At 55.7% G+C, this 17,857-nt stretch overlaps 1 protein-coding gene across 1 annotated transcript in view; it reads left to right on the forward strand.

Moving 5' to 3' along the window:
- The window catches only part of rev3l (REV3 like, DNA directed polymerase zeta catalytic subunit), a 36,632-nt gene that overhangs the window by 15,282 nt on the left and 3,493 nt on the right, over positions 1-17,857 (forward strand). Inside the window, exons 13-29 of the mRNA XM_030345256.1 lie at positions 1-3,256; positions 4,759-5,510; positions 5,794-5,873; positions 7,305-7,442; positions 8,051-8,228; positions 8,639-8,750; positions 8,974-9,089; positions 9,822-9,940; positions 10,650-10,768; positions 11,237-11,378; positions 11,889-12,133; positions 12,843-12,951; positions 13,152-13,358; positions 14,959-15,068; positions 15,861-15,975; positions 16,216-16,353; positions 17,578-17,768. The exon at positions 1-3,256 is cut by the window's left edge and continues 438 nt beyond it. Of these exons, the coding sequence (XP_030201116.1) occupies positions 1-3,256; positions 4,759-5,510; positions 5,794-5,873; positions 7,305-7,442; positions 8,051-8,228; positions 8,639-8,750; positions 8,974-9,089; positions 9,822-9,940; positions 10,650-10,768; positions 11,237-11,378; positions 11,889-12,133; positions 12,843-12,951; positions 13,152-13,358; positions 14,959-15,068; positions 15,861-15,975; positions 16,216-16,353; positions 17,578-17,768 (6,127 nt within the window). The remainder of the gene's footprint in view (positions 3,257-4,758; positions 5,511-5,793; positions 5,874-7,304; positions 7,443-8,050; positions 8,229-8,638; positions 8,751-8,973; positions 9,090-9,821; positions 9,941-10,649; positions 10,769-11,236; positions 11,379-11,888; positions 12,134-12,842; positions 12,952-13,151; positions 13,359-14,958; positions 15,069-15,860; positions 15,976-16,215; positions 16,354-17,577; positions 17,769-17,857) is intronic.

A 17,857-nucleotide genomic window follows, 5' to 3' on the forward strand; every position in this document is an offset into this window, starting at 1 on the left:
GTCTCTCCATCCTGCAGAACCACAGGACCTTCTCGCTGTGCTACTCGGAGCTGCGGAAGGTCTCGGGGAAGACTGAGGTGGAGATCAGTCACAAGGACTGCAGCAGCTCCAGCCTGAGGACCTCCCACCGGGAGGAGGAACGCCAAGACGACAGGATCCACCAGATCGGTGAGGACGAGGACGAGGAGGAGGAGGAGGAGATAGAGGTGGAGGAGGAGGAAGAAGGAGATGTCGGGGAACTCAAGATAAGGTACGAGGATTACCAGGACAACAAGAGGACCATGGTGGCCCAGCAGGAAGCCCACTACAAGTTCTTCCCCAGTGTCATCCTCTCCAACTGTCTGACCCGGAAGAAGGCGGGCACCCCCAAACCAGGGGAGGCTGAGGAGGTGGAGCTGCCGGTACCCCGCCGGTCCAGACTGAAGCTGAGCAAGCGAAGGTCTGGATCTCCAGCCCAGAGGAGCAAGGCGAATGCAGTGGAAAGCCCTGAGCAGCATTCCTCCAATAGCCTCACCGGAAGCCAATTCACCAACACTCTGCCATTGAGCACAGACACAGAAATGACCGACACCAAGGGTAGTCTCTTCACAGAAACCCTGCCAGAGCCCGTCCAAGATGCGCCAGGGGTAGTGCCAACCATTAAGGAGGAGCTGGTTGTTGAAGAACGGCACGTAGATGAATGTAAGGACACTCTGTCGCCGTCCCCCGCCCCTAACCCCTTCACTGATGCTATTGTGTCTGATCTGGCTCTGTCCACCCTGGAGGAGAAGCCTTCACCCCTGGGAGAGCCTCCGTCCTCAGTCACCAAACCCTCAGGGATGATCAACAGCAAGTACACGTTGAGAACCAAACGCAAAAAGAGCCTGGACAGCGAGGACGGAGAGCCAACAGGAGCACCTGGACTCAAGAACGCCGTCTCCGTTAAGGAGCAACCTGAGGTGAGCGCTCCGGAGCCCAAGAACCAGAAACGCCGCAAGAAGGAACCTCCGATCATCATCAAGTACATCATCATCAACCGCTTCAAGGGACAGAAGAACATGCTGGTGAAGATGGCGAAGGTGAGCGTTGCCGAACCGGTGGTCTTGTTGACCTCGGACAAACTGGAGCAGTACAGCAAACTAGCCCCTCTGAAACAGTTCTGGCCCAAGGTACCGGAATCCTCCGCTATCAAGTTTCCCATGTCGGAGCCAAAGGCCAAGAAACAACCCAGACGAAAGGCCAAGGCCGCTGGTACAGCCAAGAAGACGGGCAGCAGCTCCCCCAGACCTCCAGTCAGGCCTGGAGGCAGACCGGGGGGACGGGTGAACAGAGGTAGGGTCCCGAGGCCTTCCCTGGTCCCGCCAAACCCCTGCTACGCCGAGCAGGCGGACGACCACGACTTAGAGTACAACGACGTGATGCTGGAACTCGGCTACCTATCCGAGAGGTGCGCCAGCCCGGCGGACTCTACCCCCCCTCGCTGCTGGTCGCCTAGCGACCCTCTGATGGATACAGGACCCTCAGGTCAGCTGATCAACCCCCTCAGTGACCCTTGTCTCAGTTGGGCTCCTCCAGACCTACCGGCTGAGCCGCGACGGTCTCAGACGCTCTGCCGTACTCAAAGTGCTAAACCTAAGAAGTCCCCGAAAGCTAAGCGAAGAGTTGCCAGTGCTGCTAGTACGCCCCCCGAAGGGGAAGGGGGCCAAGCCACAACCGAAAGGACGAGACCAGCGACCAGCCTGACCTTGAGGAGGAGGAGGAGGAAAGCGGCTGGAGGAGACGAAGAAACTGCAGACAACAGCGGTTCAACAACTCGTACGAGAGCCAGAAAAGCACCGAAAAAGAAAGGTCAAGATCCCAAAGACTGTGAGACCTCCCAGCTCCTCTTCTCCGACGATGAGCAGCACCCGGCGGAGACGTCCTCCCAGGGGGTCCCTTCCTCTCAGCAGCCTCTCGGCACAGCCAGCCAGGCCTGCTCCCACCGCCTGCCGGCTCCAGGCTCCCCCAGGCTCCTCGACGACCCCAAGGCTGAGGACCTAGAGACGTCCATCATGGAGGTCAACCAGGGGGAGGCACCGGGGCTCCAGAGGTCCAGCCCGGCGGCTGCGGTTAAGGCAGAGGCTGATCCTGTGACATGCACGACTCCCCGGGTGACGCCTCTACCTGAACCTTCACAGGAAGGCCGTAAGGCTCACACTCCAGCAGAAAACCCCCCACAATCCCCTGCCTCCAGGAACGGGCAGATACCCACGCTGTCGGAGACCCCGTCCGGGCTGGAGGTCCTGAAGAAGCTGCTCCAGAAGAGGCAGCGGGCCCAGGCCCTTCCTCTGCAGACGGTGGGGGTGCAGAGCTCCACAGGTCCTGCTGCAGCAGCCCCTACAGACCCCCCCACCAGGCCCCAGAGATCAAGGAGGGCTGCCTCCACCAAGTCCAAGAACCCTCAGCCCACCACGCGCAAGAGACCCAGGAACGGCAAGGCCAAGGGAGGCAGCCAGCCACAGCTCCCCGTGAAGCAGGAGGCCGACGTGTCCGACGACAGCCCCGTCTTCCTGTCCGACCCGGGGCTGGACAGTTGCCACTTGATCGAGGACAGCATGTCTCCGGACGTTCCCCACAACTACAACTTTGACATCAACGCCATCGACCAGGCCGAGTTCTCCAGCCCCTACAGCGGCAGCCATTTTGTGCTCGGTGACAAGAACCTTCCGGTGAAGTTCCTCAGCGACGTCAGCCTGGAGGGCGTGCCCGCTCTGAACCTGAGGCTCTCGTCCTCGGGGGAGGAGCCAGCGGAGGCGTCCCATTGGCAGAGGGAGGAGCGAAAGAGCCCTGACCTCTTCGAGACCTCGGAGAACGGGGACACCGTATCCAACCAGCTGTCCGGGAGAGAGTGGGGCTCGTCCGGGGGGAAGGGCCGCGGCCTCAGCCCCTTCCAGGACTTCCAGTGCGACCGTAAAGAGTTCCTCCTGTCCTCCCTGGAGCCGTTTCAGCCCCGGGCCCTGACCTCCGCCTCCTTCGCGGACGGCGAGAGCTCGCCCCCCGGGGACCTGCCGGAGGCGGGCGACGCCCTGACCACCACCACCCCCGGCAGCTCGCCGTGCTCCGTCAGCTCCCAGGGCCGGCTCCGGGGCGCCGGGGGCGGGGCCCACGTCCTCAAGCCCCTGATGTCCCCGCCCAGCCGGGACGAGGTCCTCAGCTCCCTGCTGGACCTGCAGCTGACGGAGACCGCCTTCAAGGAACCCTTCTGCAGCGACCCCGCCGACGCCCCCGCCACAACCATGTAAGACCCCCGCTGGACTGTTGGCACACCGCCGTTAAAGGCGCAGTGGGGGGATCGAACAGCTGCTCTAGACGGGTTACTATTAACATGTAGCTATTAAAGGTGCAGTGGGTGGGATTGACCAGCTGCTCTAGACTAACATGTAGCTGTTAAAGGTGCTGTAGGTAAGATTCAAGAGCTACTCTAGACTTACTATTAACATTTAGCTATCAAAGATCCGATCAAAATGTTGCTCTCTTCTGCTCTTCTGACGTCTGACTTCAACCTTTTTACAAATCCTACCTGCTGCACCTGAAACATGTATCAACATTTATAAAGTTATGCTAACCCCACCAGGATCTGTCACCAAAAACGGAATATGCATCATTACATTAAACCTAAAACGAGATGTTGAGGTCACCCTTAATGTTTTATATATTGTTTAGTGTATTATGCCATTTAGGCATGTGTCCACTGTTTGCTGCTTTTGATATCTTCCATAATGAGCAGTTACATCATAGCTCCTCTACTGCCCATTCCTCATGACCACAGACCCCAGGGTCCAGCCCCACTCTGCTGCCGTAGTGCCTGTGTGTCTCCTCTCTCTCTGAGTGTGTTCTATACCCCACTCTGCTGACGTAGTGCCTGTGTGTCTCCTCTCTCTGAGTGTGTTCTATACCCCACTCTGCTGATGAGGTGCCTGTGTGTCTCCTCTCTGAGTGTGTTCTATACCCCACTCTGCTGACGTAGTGCCTGTGTGTCTCCTCTCTGAGTGTGTTCTATACCCCACTCTGCTGATGAGGTGCCTGTGTGTCTCCTCTCTGAGTGTGTTCTATACCCCACTCTGCTGATGAGGTGCCTGTGTGTCTCCTCTCTCTCTGAGTGTGTTCTATACCCCACTCTGCTGATGAGGTGCCTGTGTGTCTCCTCTCTCTCTGAGTGTGTTCTATACCCCACTCTGCTGATGAGGTGCCTGTGTGTCTCCTCTCTCTCTGAGTGTGTTCTGTACCCCACTCTGCTGATGAGGTGCCTGTGTGTCTCCTCTCTCTCTGAGTGTGTTCTGTACCCCACTCTGCTGACGTAGTGCCTGTGTGTCTCCTCTCTGAGTGTGTTCTATACCCCACTCTGCTGATGAGGTGCCTGTGTGTCTCCTCTCTGAGTGCGTTCTATACCCCACTCTGCTGATGAGGTGCCTGTGTGTCTCCTCTCTGAGTGTGTTCTATACCCCACTCTGCTGATGAGGTGCCTGTGTGTCTCCTCTCTCTCTGAGTGTGTTCTGTACCCCACTCTGCTGATGAGGTGCCTGTGTGTCTCCTCTCTCTCTCTGAGTGTGTTCTGTACCCCACTCTGCTGACGTAGTGCCTGTGTGTCTCCTCTCTCTCTGAGTGTGTTCTGTACCCCACTCTGCTGACGTAGTGCCTGTGTGTCTCCTCTCTCTCTGAGTGTGTTCTGTACCCCACTCTGCTGACGTAGTGCCTGTGTGTCTCCTCTCTCTCTCTGTGTCGTCTGTACCTCGTCCCCAGGGAGGTGGGGGGCCGGCGGCTGGAGGTGGGCACCACCCTGGCCCGGGACCTCCCAGAGGCCACGGGGGAGCTCTCCCAGGAGGGGCTCGCCTTCTGGAAGACCGCCTTCTCCGCCATGACCCGCACCCCCTCCGCACCCCACCCCCAGGCGCCCCCCGCCCCCCCCGGGCCCTGGCCCGAGGCCGCGGGGGACCGCAAGACGGTGCTGCTGCCGTGCCGGACGGCCCCCAGCCTTGCCTCGGTCCGCCTGTGGCTGGAGGCCCGGCGGCAGTACCAGCGCCTGCAGGGAGCGAGGGGGGGGGAGGCCTCGGAGAGGGCCCCCACCGGGGCCCCCAGGAGCCGGAGGACCCCCCCGAAGCTCCTGGTCCGGGGCCCGGCCCCGCCCAGCCCGGGGGCCCCGCAGACACAGGACCCCGCCCAGGGAGAGGGCCCCGCCCAGGAGGGGGGAGGAGGACCCCAGGGCTCCCCAGAGTCCCCCGACCTCCCCCCCTGGCAGGACCCCTGCCAGCCCCCCGCAGCCCCCCAGGAGGAGGAGGGGGAGGAGGAGGAGGAGGAGGAGGAGTGGGAGGACGGCAGCAGGCTGAGTGTCTCCCCGGAGGGCTGCAGCGCGCCCCTCAGTCCGTCTCCCGTCCCCCGGGGGAGGCAGGAGGCCGGGAGGACCCCCCCCCCCTCCCTCCACAGCACCCCCGTAGTGAGGAGGCGCGGGGGGAGGCGCCGGGGGGAGCTGGTGTGCAGCACGCCCCTGGCTGACGGTACGACCTCATGAGTCCGGTTATGGCGGCGTGTGGCTCAGAGGGTGGGGCCGTCGGCTGGTCACCGGGAGGTCGCCGGTTCGATCCCCGGCTCCTCCTAGCGGAGGGTGGAGGTGTCCCTGAGCGAGACGCCTCACCCTGACTGCCCCTGACCAGCCGGCTGTCGCCCTGCGTGGCTGACAACGCCGTCGGTGTGTGGATGTGTGATGAATGGGTGAATGTGAGGCAATACTGTACAGCGCTTTGAGCTAATGAGTTCATGTTCTGCCCCTCCCTGTTTCAGAGGAACTGTCCAATCCGCTGCGACGGAGGCGTGGCCAAGCAGAGCCATTGAGGAGGGTGTTGCTGACCACCCAAATTAAGGTCAGCTGACCTCTGACCCTCCTGCTCCCTACTAGTGGTATATAGTACTAGTCTGCCCTGATGGTATATAGTACTAGTCTGCCCTGATGGTATATAGTACTAGTCTGCACTGATGGTATATAGTACTAGTCTGCACTGATGGTATATACTACAGGTGTTTTAGTACACTTTGGTATTTGTGTGTTGTGATGGTCTGATGATATATAGTGTGTATACTGATGGTATATAAAATATGTATACTGATTGTATATATAGTATGTGTGTTCTGATGGTTTGATGGTCTGATGGTATATAGTATGTGGTTGGTATGTAGTGGTGAACACTGATGTGTGTACTGATGGTATATAGTCCAGGTGTTGGGGTACTGATGGTATATAGTCCAGGTGTTGGGGTACTGATGGTATATAGTCCAGGTGTTGGGGTACTGATGGTATATAGTCCAGGTGTTGGGGTACTGATGGTATATAGTCCAGGTGTTGGGGTACTGATGGTATATAGTCCAGGTGTTGGGGTACTGGTGGTATATAGTCCAGGTGTTGGGGTACTGATGGTATATGGTCCAGGTGTTGGGGTACTGATGGTATATAGTCCAGGTGTTGGGGTACTGATGGTATATAGTCCAGGTGTTGGGGTACTGATGGTATATAGTCCAGGTGTTGGGGTACTGATGGTATATAGTCCAGGTGTTGGGGTACTGATGGTATATAGTCCAGGTGTTGGGGTACTGATGGTATATAGTCCAGGTGTTGGGGTGTGTACTGATGGTATATAGTCCAGGTGTTGGGGTACTGATGGTATATAGTCCAGGTGTTGGGGTACTGATGGTATATAGTCCAGGTGTTGGGGTGTGTACTGATGGTATATAGTCCAGGTGTTGGGGTACTGATGGTATATAGTCCAGGTGTTGGGGTACTGATGGTATATAGTCCAGGTGTTGGGGTGTGTACTGATGGTATATAGTCCAGGTGTTGGGGTACTGATGGTATATAGTCCAGGTGTTGGGGTACTGATGGTATATAGTCCAGGTGTTGGGGTACTGATGGTATATAGTCCAGGTGTTGGGGTACTGATGGTATATAGTCCAGGTGTTGGGGTACTGATGGTATATAGTCCAGGTGTTGGGGTACTGATGGTATAAAGTCCAGGTGTTGGGGTACTGGTGGTATATAGTCCAGGTGTTGGGGTACTGATGGTATATAGTCCAGGTGTTGGGGTACTGATGGTATATAGTCCAGGTGTTGGGGTGTGTACTGATGGTATATAGTCCAGGTGTTGGGGTACTGATGGTATATAGTCCAGGTGTTGGGGTACTGATGGTATATAGTCCAGGTGTTGGGGTGTGTACTGATGGTATATAGTCCAGGTGTTGGGGTACTGATGGTATATAGTCCAGGTGTTGGGGTGTGTACTGATGGTATACTGGTGTAACAGAACCAGTTTGCGGCCCTGGCTGAGCCCCAGCAGCCGGACCAGAAGGAGACCTCTGGTATCGAAGGGCCCAGCTTCTCCAACTCCTACGGCTTCAAAGTCAGCATGCAGAACCTCCAGGAGGCCAAGGCTCTGCATGAGGTGACCTCACTCACTCACTCACTCACTCACTCACTCACTCACTCACTCACTCACTCACTCACTCACTCACTCACTCACTCCTTCACTCCTTCACTCCTTCACTCACTCACTATACTTATACGTCTTAGAGACATACCGTTTGTGGCTGGTTCCACTGGTTAGTTTGACGAGTCCTACATGATCGTTCTACTGGCGTGTGAGACAAGTTCAACTGTTTTGTGATAATATTTATACTGGTTAGCGAGACTAGTTATACTGGTTAGCGAGACTAGTTATACTGGTTAGCGAGACTAGTTATACTGGTTAGCTGGTAAATGAGACTAGTTATACTGGTTAGTGAGACTAGTTTAACTGGTTACTGAGACTAGTTGAACTGGTTAGCTGGTTAGTGAGACTAGTTGTTGTGGTTGCGCTGCAGGTCCAGTACCTGACCCTCATGGGCCTGGAGGTCCACTGGTCAGTGAGACTAGTTATACTGGTTAGCTGGTTAGTGAGACTAGTTCCGCTGGTCACTGAGACTAGTTGAACTGGTTACTGAATCTAGTTGAACTGGTTACTGAGACTAGTTATACTGGTTACTGAGACTAGTTGTGGTGGTTGTGCTGCAGGTCCAGTACCTGACCCTCATGGGCCTGGAGGTCCACGCCCGGTCCCGCCGGGACCTGGAGGCGGACCCTGAGTTCGACCCCATCTGCGCCCTCTTCTACTGTTTCCATAGCGACGCCCCCCTGCCGGGCGCCGCCGCCCACCAGCTGACCGGCGCCATCGTGGTGGCGGAGGACACGGGTGAGGATGTACACACAGACGAGGATAACATATAGATATACAGAGTTAATACAGGGGACACTGAGGATGTACACACAGACGTAGATAACATTTAGATATACAGAGTTAATACAGGGGACACTGAGGATGTACACACAGACGTAGATAACATTTAGATATACAGAGTTAATACAGGGGACACTGAGGATGTACACACAGACGTAGATAACATTTAGATATACAGAGTTAATACAGGGGACACTGAGGATGAACACACAGACGTAGATAACGTATAGATATACAGAGTTAATACAGGCTCCATCGACCCAGGTGAGAACACACACTGACCCATGTGAGCGTGCCCATGATGATATATCCATACATACTGTCTGTAGATGGGTAGATATGTTCAGTGTCCCGTGTGTCCCCAGAACGCCAGAGGAAGGCCCCCCTGCTGGTCCGATCGGGCGTCACAGGCCTGCCGGTTACCTACGCCGCCGACGAGAAGAAGCTTCTGGACGAGCTGCTGCTGTTAGTGAGGAGGTGGGTTGATGGTACCTGGGAGGTGTGTGTGTGTGTGTGTGTGTGTGTGTGTGTGTGTGTGTGTGTGTGTGTGTGTGTGTGTGTGTGTGTGTGTGTGTGTGTGTGTGTGTGTGTGTGTGTGTGTGTGTGTGTGTGTTGTCGCCTGATGCCTTGTGTTTAATCGGTCCTGAAGGTTTTGGGTTCTTGACTGCTCTCCTTATACGGCGTTTCCTGTCCCTGTCAGGTTCGACCCAGACATCCTGATTGGCTACGAGGTGCAGATGCGTTCGTGGGGGTACCTGCTGCAGAGGGCGTCGGCCCTGGGGAAGGACCTCTGCCAGAGGCTGTCCCGCATCCCTGGTGAGAGAACCCCTACCTCGCCATGGGTGTGTTGGGGTACAGGTGTTGGGGTACAGGTGTTGGGGTACAGGTGTTAGGGTACAGGTGTCGGGGTACAGGTGTTGGGGTAGAGGTGTTGGGGTACAGGTGTTGGGGTACAGGTGTTGGGGTACAGGTGTTGGGGTACAGGTGTTGGGGTACAGGTGTTGGGGTACAGGTGTTGGGGTACAGGTGTTGGGGTACAGGTGTTGGGGTACAGGTGTTAGGGTACAGGTGTCGGGGTACAGGTGTTGGGGTAGAGGTGTTGGGGTACAGGTGTTGGGGTACAGGTATTAAGCCGTACATGTGTCCGTTCTAGGGGTTGGATATAGATGTTATGGTACAGGTGTGTCCGTTCTAGGGGTTGGATATAGATGTTATGGTACAGGTGTGTCCGTTCTAGGGGTTGGATATAGATGTTATGGTACAGGTGTGTCCATTCTAGGGGTTGGATATAGATGTTATGGTACAGGTGTGTCCGTTCTAGGGGTTGGATATAGATGTTATGGTACAGGTGTCAGTTCTAGGGGTTGGATATAGATGTTATGGTACAGGTGTGTCCGTTCTAGGGGTTGGATATAGATGTTATGGTACAGGTGTGTCCGTTCTAGGGGTTGGATATAGATGTTATGGTACAGGTGTGTCCGTTCTAGGGGTTGGATATAGATGTTATGGTACAGGTGTGTCAGCCTCTATCTGTCTTTCTGTCTCCAGGTGACAGTAAGGAGAACCGCTTCCATGCGGCCCGTGACGAATACGGGGCCGACACCATGTCGGAGATCAACATCATCGGACGCATTACCCTCAACCTGTGGAGGATCATGAAGACTGAGGTACCTTAACCCTAACCCTTAACCCTAACCTTTACCCTCAACCTGTGGAGGATCATCAAGACTGAGGTACCTTAACCCTAACCCTTAACCCTAACCTTTACCCTCAACCTGTGGAGGATCATGAAGACTGAGGTACCTTAACCCTAACCCTTAACCCTAACCTTTACCCTCAACCTGTGGAGGATCATGAAGACTGAGGTACCTTAACCCTTAACCCTAACCTTTACCCTCAACCTGTGGAGGATCATGAAGACTGAGTTACCTTAACCCTAACCTTTACCCTTAACCTGTGGAGGATCATGAAGACTGAGGTACCTTAACCCTAACCTTTACCCTTAACCTGTGGAGGATCATGCCGACGAGGTTCACACCCTAACCCTAACCCTTAACACTGGCCCTTACCCTTAGCCTTGAACCCTGACCCCCTGGAACCATGCCTTGATCAGACACACCGCTCCTTAAGCAAACAGTAGAGTTGGACTTTAATTCATTACTCTAAAATAACTCGACCTACCTTTACCTACCTATGTTATACACACACACACACACACACACACACACACACACACACACACACACACACACACACACACACACACACACACACACACACACACACACACACACACACACACACACACACACACAGAGAGAGATAGTTATATGCTGTGTATGGATTATAACTATATGTTGGGACTTCTGTTTGCAGGTGACTCTGAACAGCTACAGCTTTGAGAACGTGGCGTTCCACGTCCTCCACCAGCGGTTCCCGCTCTACAGCGGCCGCACGCTGTCCGACTGGTTCGACCACCACACTGACCTCTACAGGTGGGTCCCGGAGCAGCAGCCACTCAACAGCCACATCCTCACATGTCTAGTGTAGCTTCACCGTACTGCTCCAGTACTCATCGTATCCCTGTGTGTCTGCTTCCTGTCTGTGCTGCACTTCCTGTATGTCTTCTTCCTGTATTTCTAATATTCCTTTTGTATGTTTTACTTTCTGTATTTCTTCTTCCTGTGTGTCTGCTACTTCCTGTGTGTCTGCTGCCTGTATGTCTGCTGCATGTGTGTCTGCTACTTCCTGTGTGTCTGCTTCCTGTATGTTTGCTTCCTGTGTGTCTGCCTACTGTATGACTGCCTCTACTTCCTGTGTGTCTGTTTCCTGTATGATTGCTTCCTGTGTGTATTCCTGTGTGTGTGTTTTTCCTGTGTGTCTGTTTCCTGTGTGCTTCCTGTGTGTCTGCCTACTGTATGACGGCCTCTGCTTCCTGTGTGTCCCCTCCCACTTCCTGTCAGGTGGAAGGTGGTGGACCACTACGTGAGCCGTCTGAGGGGCAGCATGCAGCTGCTGCAGCAGCAGGACATCGTGGGGCGCACCAGCGAGCTCGCCCGCGTCTTCGGCATCCAGTTCTACCACGTCCTGACCCGCGGCTCACAGGTACCGGCCAATCACAGCCCTCCCTGCTGGGACCAGCCAATCACAGCCCACCGTGCTCTGGGTCCGGGGAGGCGGGGCTCTGGGTTGTCATGTAGAACTGACCGCCCTCAATGTGAAGTTCATTTAATGTACAATATTCAAGAACAAATAGCGGACGTTGGTGGGTGGGAAACGGGTCACCCAGTTTGTGTGTAAACACTGAGTATCCAGCTTCTGAACGGGTCACCCAGTTTGTGTGTAAACACTGAGTATCCTGCTTCTGAACGGGTCACCCAGTTTGTGTGTAAACACTAAGTATCCAGCTTCTGAACGGGTCACCCAGTTTGTGTGTAAACACTGAGTATCCAGCTTCTGAACGGGTCACCCAGTCAGTGGAGACTACTGGTCCCACAGGAGGCTCAAGTTGATTGGAAGACATTATGTCCACACCCTCTTCGTAGTGAGCGGTCAGTAGGCTCACCGACCGGGGGGTTGGCTCTGATTGGTTCCCGCTGGCTCCTCCCCCTCCAGTACCGGGTGGAGTCCATGATGCTGCGGCTGGCCAAGCCGCTGAACTACATCGCGGTGTCGCCCAGCGTGGAGCAGCGGGCGCAGCAGAGGGCTCCCCAGTGCATCCCGCTGGTCATGGAGCCCGAGTCGCGCTTCTACAGCAGCTGTGTGCTGGTGCTGGACTTCCAGTCGCTGTACCCCTCCATCGTCATCGCCTACAACTACTGCTACTCCACCTGCCTGGGCACCGTGGGCAGCCTGGGCACGTAAGGCCCACACGCACACCCTAACCCTAACCCTACAACTACTGCTACTCCACCTGCCTGGGCGCCGTGGGCAGCCTGGGCACGTAAGGCCCACACGCACACCCTAACCCTAACCCTACAACTACTGCTACTCCACCTGCCTGGGCGCCGTGGGCAGCCTGGGCACGTAAGGCCAACACGCACACCCTAACCCTAACCCTAACCCTACAACTACTGCTACTCCACCTGCCTGGGCACCGTGGGCAGCCTGGGCACGTAAGGCCCACACACACACGCACACCGTCATGGACGGAGACGAGGGACGCATCTTATCAGGGACGGAGACAAGGGACGCATCAAGATGTTCACCTTGTCATGTGTAGATCCAATGGATATTATCTTATTATAAATATATCAAGTTTATACATCCTATATGTTTAGATCAAATATATACATTACCTTACATAGATATTTATTTATCTAATATATACATCTTATTATAATGCAATACAACTTTATTAATCCCACTAGGGACAATTTGTTTGATTGATTTATTGTATATAGATCAAATATATACATCATCCAATCACCTTTAGATCACATTTATACATCATCTTATTATATATCTATGAAATCTATAAATTGTATTATTTATAGATCAAATATATAACCCTAACCTTATATATGTATATGATATGACCGTGTGTGTGTGTGTGTGTGTGTGTTCCAGGCCGGATGAGTTTAAGTTCGGCTGCACGTCTCTCAGAGTCCCCGTGGACCTGCTCCACCAGCTGAGGGACGACATCACCATCTCCCCTAACGGGGTGGTCTACGTTAAGGTGACCCCTACCAGCGTCTCTGACGACGTCACCCTCTCTCTGTCACCTCAATCAATGACCTGGTGACCCAACGTGTGTGTGTGTGTGTGTGTGTGTGTGTGTGTGTGTGTGTGTGTGTGTGTGTGTGTGTGTGTGTGTGTGTGTGTGTGTGTGTGTGTGTGTGTGTGTGTGTGTGTGTGTGTGTGTGTGTGGTGCTGCAGCCCGCGGTGCGTAAAGGCGTGATGCCCAGCATGCTGGAGGAGATCCTGAAGACCCGTCTGATGGTGAAGAGCTCCATGAAGACGTACCAGCAGGACAAGGCGCTGCTCCGCCTGCTGCACGCACGCCAGCTCGGCCTCAAGCTCATCGCCAACGTCACCTTCGGCTACACGGCCGCCGGCTACTCTGGACGCATGCCCAACGTGGAGGTGTGACCTAACCCCATCATGACCCTCCAGCCCCAACGCTCTGAGCCTGACCCTAAACCCTGACCCTCACTCTCCAACCCCAACGCTCAGACCCCCAACCCCAACCCTCACTCTCTAACCCTAACTCTCTAACCCTAACTCTAAACCCCAACCCTGACTCCCCAACCCTCACTCTCTAACCCTAACTCTAAACCCCAACCCTGACAGTCCAACTCTTAACGCCTCAGACCCCAACCCTAAACCAAAACCGGTGGAGGGTTAGTAGAGAGGTGGAGGGTGAGTAGAGGGTGAGTAGAGAGGTGGAGGGTGAGTGGAGGGTGAGTAGTGAGGTGGAGGGTGAGGTGGAGGGTGAGTGGAGAGGTGGAGGGTGAGTAGAGAGGTGGAGGGTGAGTAGAGAGGTGGAGGGTGAGTAGAGAGGTGGAGGGTGAGTAGAGAGGTGGAGGGTGAGTAGAGAGGTGGAGGGTGAGTAGTGAGGTGGAGGGTGAGTAGAGAGGTGGAGGGTGAGTAGAGAGGTGGAGGGTGAGTGGAGAGGTGGAGGGTGAGTGGAGAGGTGGAGGGTGAGTAGAGAGGTGGAGGGTGAGTAGAGAGGTGGAGGGTGAGTAGAGAGGTGGAGGGTGAGTAGAGAGGTGGAGGGTGAGTAGAGAGGTGGAGGGTGAATAGAGGGTGAGTAGAGAGGTGGAGGGTGAGTAGAGAGGTGGAGGGTGAGTAGAGGGTGAGTAGTGAGGTGGAGGGTGAGTGGAGAGGTGGAGGGTGAGTAGAGAGGTGGAGGGTGAGTAGTGAGGTGGAGGGTGAGTAGAGAGGTGGAGGGTGAGTAGAGAGGTGGAGGGTGAGTAGAGAGGTGGAGGGTGAGTAGTGAGGTGGAGGGTGAGTAGAGAGGTGGAGGGTGAGTAGAGAGGTGGAGGGTGAGTAGAGAGGTGGAGGGTGAGTGGAGGGTGAGTAGTGAGGTGGAGGGTGAGTAGAGAGGTGGAGGGTGAGTAGAGAGGTGGAGGGTGAGTAGTGAGTTGGAGGGTGAATAGAGGGTGAGTAGAGAGGTGGAGGGTGAGTAGAGAGGTGGAGGGTGAGTAGAGGGTGAGTAGTGAGGTGGAGGGTGAGTGGAGAGGTGGAGGGTGAGTAGAGAGGTGGAGGGTGAGTAGTGAGGTGGAGGGTGAGTAGAGAGGTGGAGGGTGAGTAGAGAGGTGGAGGGTGAGTAGAGAGGTGGAGGGTGAGTAGTGAGGTGGAGGGTGAGTAGAGAGGTGGAGGGTGAGTAGAGAGGTGGAGGGTGAGTAGTGAGGTGGAGGGTGAGTGGAGAGGTGGAGGGTGAGTGGAGAGGTGGAGGGTGAGTGGAGAGGTGGAGGGTGAGTAGAGAGGTGGAGGGTGAGTAGAGAGGTGGAGGGTGAGTAGTGAGGTGGAGGGTGAGTAGAGAGGTGGAGGGTGAGTAGAGAGGTGGAGGGTGAGTAGTGAGGTGGAGGGTGAGTAGAGAGGGTGAGTAGAGAGGTGGAGGGTCAGTAGAGAGGTGGAGGGTGAGTAGAGAGGTGGAGGGTGAGTAGAGGGTGAGTAGAGAGGTGGAGGGTGAGTAGAGAGGATGCTAACCCTCTAACGCTGACTTCCTGTTCCTGTGCAGGTGGGCGACAGCATCGTGCACAAGGCCCGGGAGACGCTGGAGGGCGCCATCAGGATGGTGAACAGCACCAAGAAGTGGGGCGCCCGGGTGGTGTACGGAGACACAGACAGGTAGGGTGGTGTACAGAGACACAGACAGGTAGGGTGGTGTACGGAGACACAGACAGGTAGGGTGGTGTATGGAGACACAGACAGGTGAGGGTGGTGTACGGAGACACAGACAGGTAGGGTGGTGTACGGAGACACAGACAGGTGAGGGTGGTGTATGGAGACACAGACAGGTAGGGTGGTGTACGGAGACACAGACAGGTAGGGTGGTGTACGGAGACACAGACAGGTGAGGATGGTTTACGGGGACAGACGGGTAAGGGTCAGACAGTTGAGGGTGGTGTACGGGGACAGAGAGGTTAAGGTGGTGTACGGGGACAGAGAGGTTGAGGTGGTGTACGGGGACAGAGAGGTTAAGGTGGTGTACGGGGACAGAGAGGTGAGGGTGGTGTACGGGGACAGAGAGGTGAGGGTGGTGTACGGGGACAGAGAGGTGAGGGTGGTGTACGGGGACAGAGAGGTGAGGGTGGTGTACGGGGACAGAGAGGTGAGGGTGGTGTACGGGGACAGAGAGGTGAGGGTGGTGTACGGGGACAGAGAGGTGAGGGTGGTGTACGGGGACAGAGAGGTTAAGGTGGTGTACGGGGACAGAGAGGTTAAGGTGGTGTACGGGGACAGAGAGGTGAGGGTGGTGTACGGGGACAGAGAGGTGAGGGTGGTGTACGGGGACAGAGAGGTGAGGGTGGTGTACGGGGACAGAGAGGTTAAGGTGGTGTACGGGGACAGAGAGGTTAAGGTGGTGTACGGGGACAGAGAGGTTGAGGGTGGTGTAGGACTGACCTGGTGGTGTGTCAGTCTGTTTGTGCAGCTGAAGGGGGCCAGTAAGGAGCAGGCGTTCCGGATCGGAAGTGAGATCGCCGAGGCCGTCACCGCCACCAACCCCAAGCCCGTCACCCTCAAGTTTGAGAAGGTGTGTGTGTGTGTGTGTGTGTGTGTGTGTGTGTGTGTGTGTGTCTGTGTATGTGTCGGTGATATATTGTATAAAGAGTGGCTACCTCCAGTGTCCTGTCTGTTGTACCAACATGACCCCATAGTCACCACACACTCACCCTCTCACACTCACTCACTCACACACACACACTCTCAGACACACTTTGGATACTTTGAAAAGCGTTTAATGTGTGCGTCATGTATGTAAATGTGTGTGCAGGTGTACCTGCCGTGCGTGCTGCAGACCAAGAAGCGCTACGTGGGCTACATGTACGAGACTCTGGAGCAGAAGGAGCCCGTGTTCGACGCCAAGGGCATCGAGACCGTCCGCCGCGACGCCTGCCCCGCCGTCGGCAAGGTAACCGCCAGCGTCCACCTGGCCAGGTGTCCTAACAGCGTCTACCTGGCCAGGTGTCCTAACAGCTCCACCTGGCCAGGGGTCTAACAGCGTACACCTGGCCAGGTGTCTAACAGCGTCCACCTGGCCAGGTGTCCTAACAGCGTCCACCTGGCCAGGTGTCCTAACAGCGTCCACCTGGCCAGGTGTCCTCACAGCGTCTACCTGGCCAGGTGACCTAACAGCGTCTACCTGGCCAGGTGTCTAACAGCGTCCACCTGGCCAGGTGTCCTAACAGCGTCTACCTGGCCAGGTGTCTAACAGCGTCTACCTGGCCAGGTGTCTAACAGCGTCTACCTGGCCAGGTGTCCTAACAGCGTCCACCTGGCCAGGTGTCTAACAGCGTCCACCTGGCCAGGTGTCTAACAGCGTCTACCTGGCCAGGTGTCTAACAGCGTCCACCTGGCCAGGTGTCTAACAGCATCCACCTGGCCAGGTGTCTAACAGCGTCCACCTGGCCAGGTGTCTAACAGCGTCCACCTGGCCAGGTATCTAACAGCGTCCACCTGGCCAGGTGTCTAACAGCGTCCACCTGGCCAGGTGTCTCTTTTTAGTTGAGATCTGCTGGGTCTCTAGTGGTCTACAGGGTCTCTAGTGGTCTACAGGGTCTCTAGTGGTCTCTAGTGGTCTACAGTGGTCTGCTGGGTCTTCAGTGGTCTACTGGGTCTCTAGTGGTCTGTAGTGGTCTACAGTGGTCTGCTGGGTCTCCAGTGGTCTACTGGGTCTCCATTAGTCTAGTTCTGGTCTCTAGTGGTCTACAGGGTCTCCATTTGTCTAGTTCTGGTCTCTAGTGGTCTACGGGGTCTCTAGTGGTCTACAGGGTCTCCATTAGTCTAGTTCTGGTCTACAGGGTCTCCAGTGGTCTACAGGGTCTCTAGTGGTCTACAGGGTCTCTAGCGGTCTACAGGGTCTCTAGTGGTCTACGGTGTCTCCATTAGTCTAGTTCTGGTCTCTAGTGGTCTGCTGGGTCTCCATTAGTCTAGTTCTGGGCTACAGGGTCTCCATTAGTCTAGTTCTGGTCTCTAGTGGTCTGCTGGGTCTCCATTAGTCTAGTTCTGGTCTCTAGTGGTCTGCTGGGTCTCCATTAGTCTAGTTCTGGTCTCTAGCGGTCTACAGGGTCTCTAGCGGACTACGGGGTCTCCATTAGTCTAGTTCCGGTCTCTTATAGTCCCGGTCTGTCTTCAGGTGCTGGAGCGCTCCATCAAGCTGCTGTTTGAGACGCGGGACCTCAGCCAGGTGAAGGGCTTCATCCAGAGGCAGCTGCTGAAGGTCCTGGAGGGCACGGCCAGCATGCAGGACCTGACCTTCGCCAAAGAGTACCGGGGCAGTGGCTCCTACCGGCCTGGGGCCTGCATCCCCGCCCTGGAGCTCTCAAGGTAGGGGGGCGGCTGTGGGTGGGGGTCAGGGTGGGGGGGGGTTTGGTTTCGGGTCAGTGGCCGGGTGAGGGGGTGGGTGGGGGTGGGTG

Source organism: Gadus morhua, chromosome 21 (assembly GCF_902167405.1).
Source record: "Gadus morhua chromosome 21, gadMor3.0, whole genome shotgun sequence".
NCBI lineage: Eukaryota > Metazoa > Chordata > Actinopteri > Gadiformes > Gadidae > Gadus > Gadus morhua.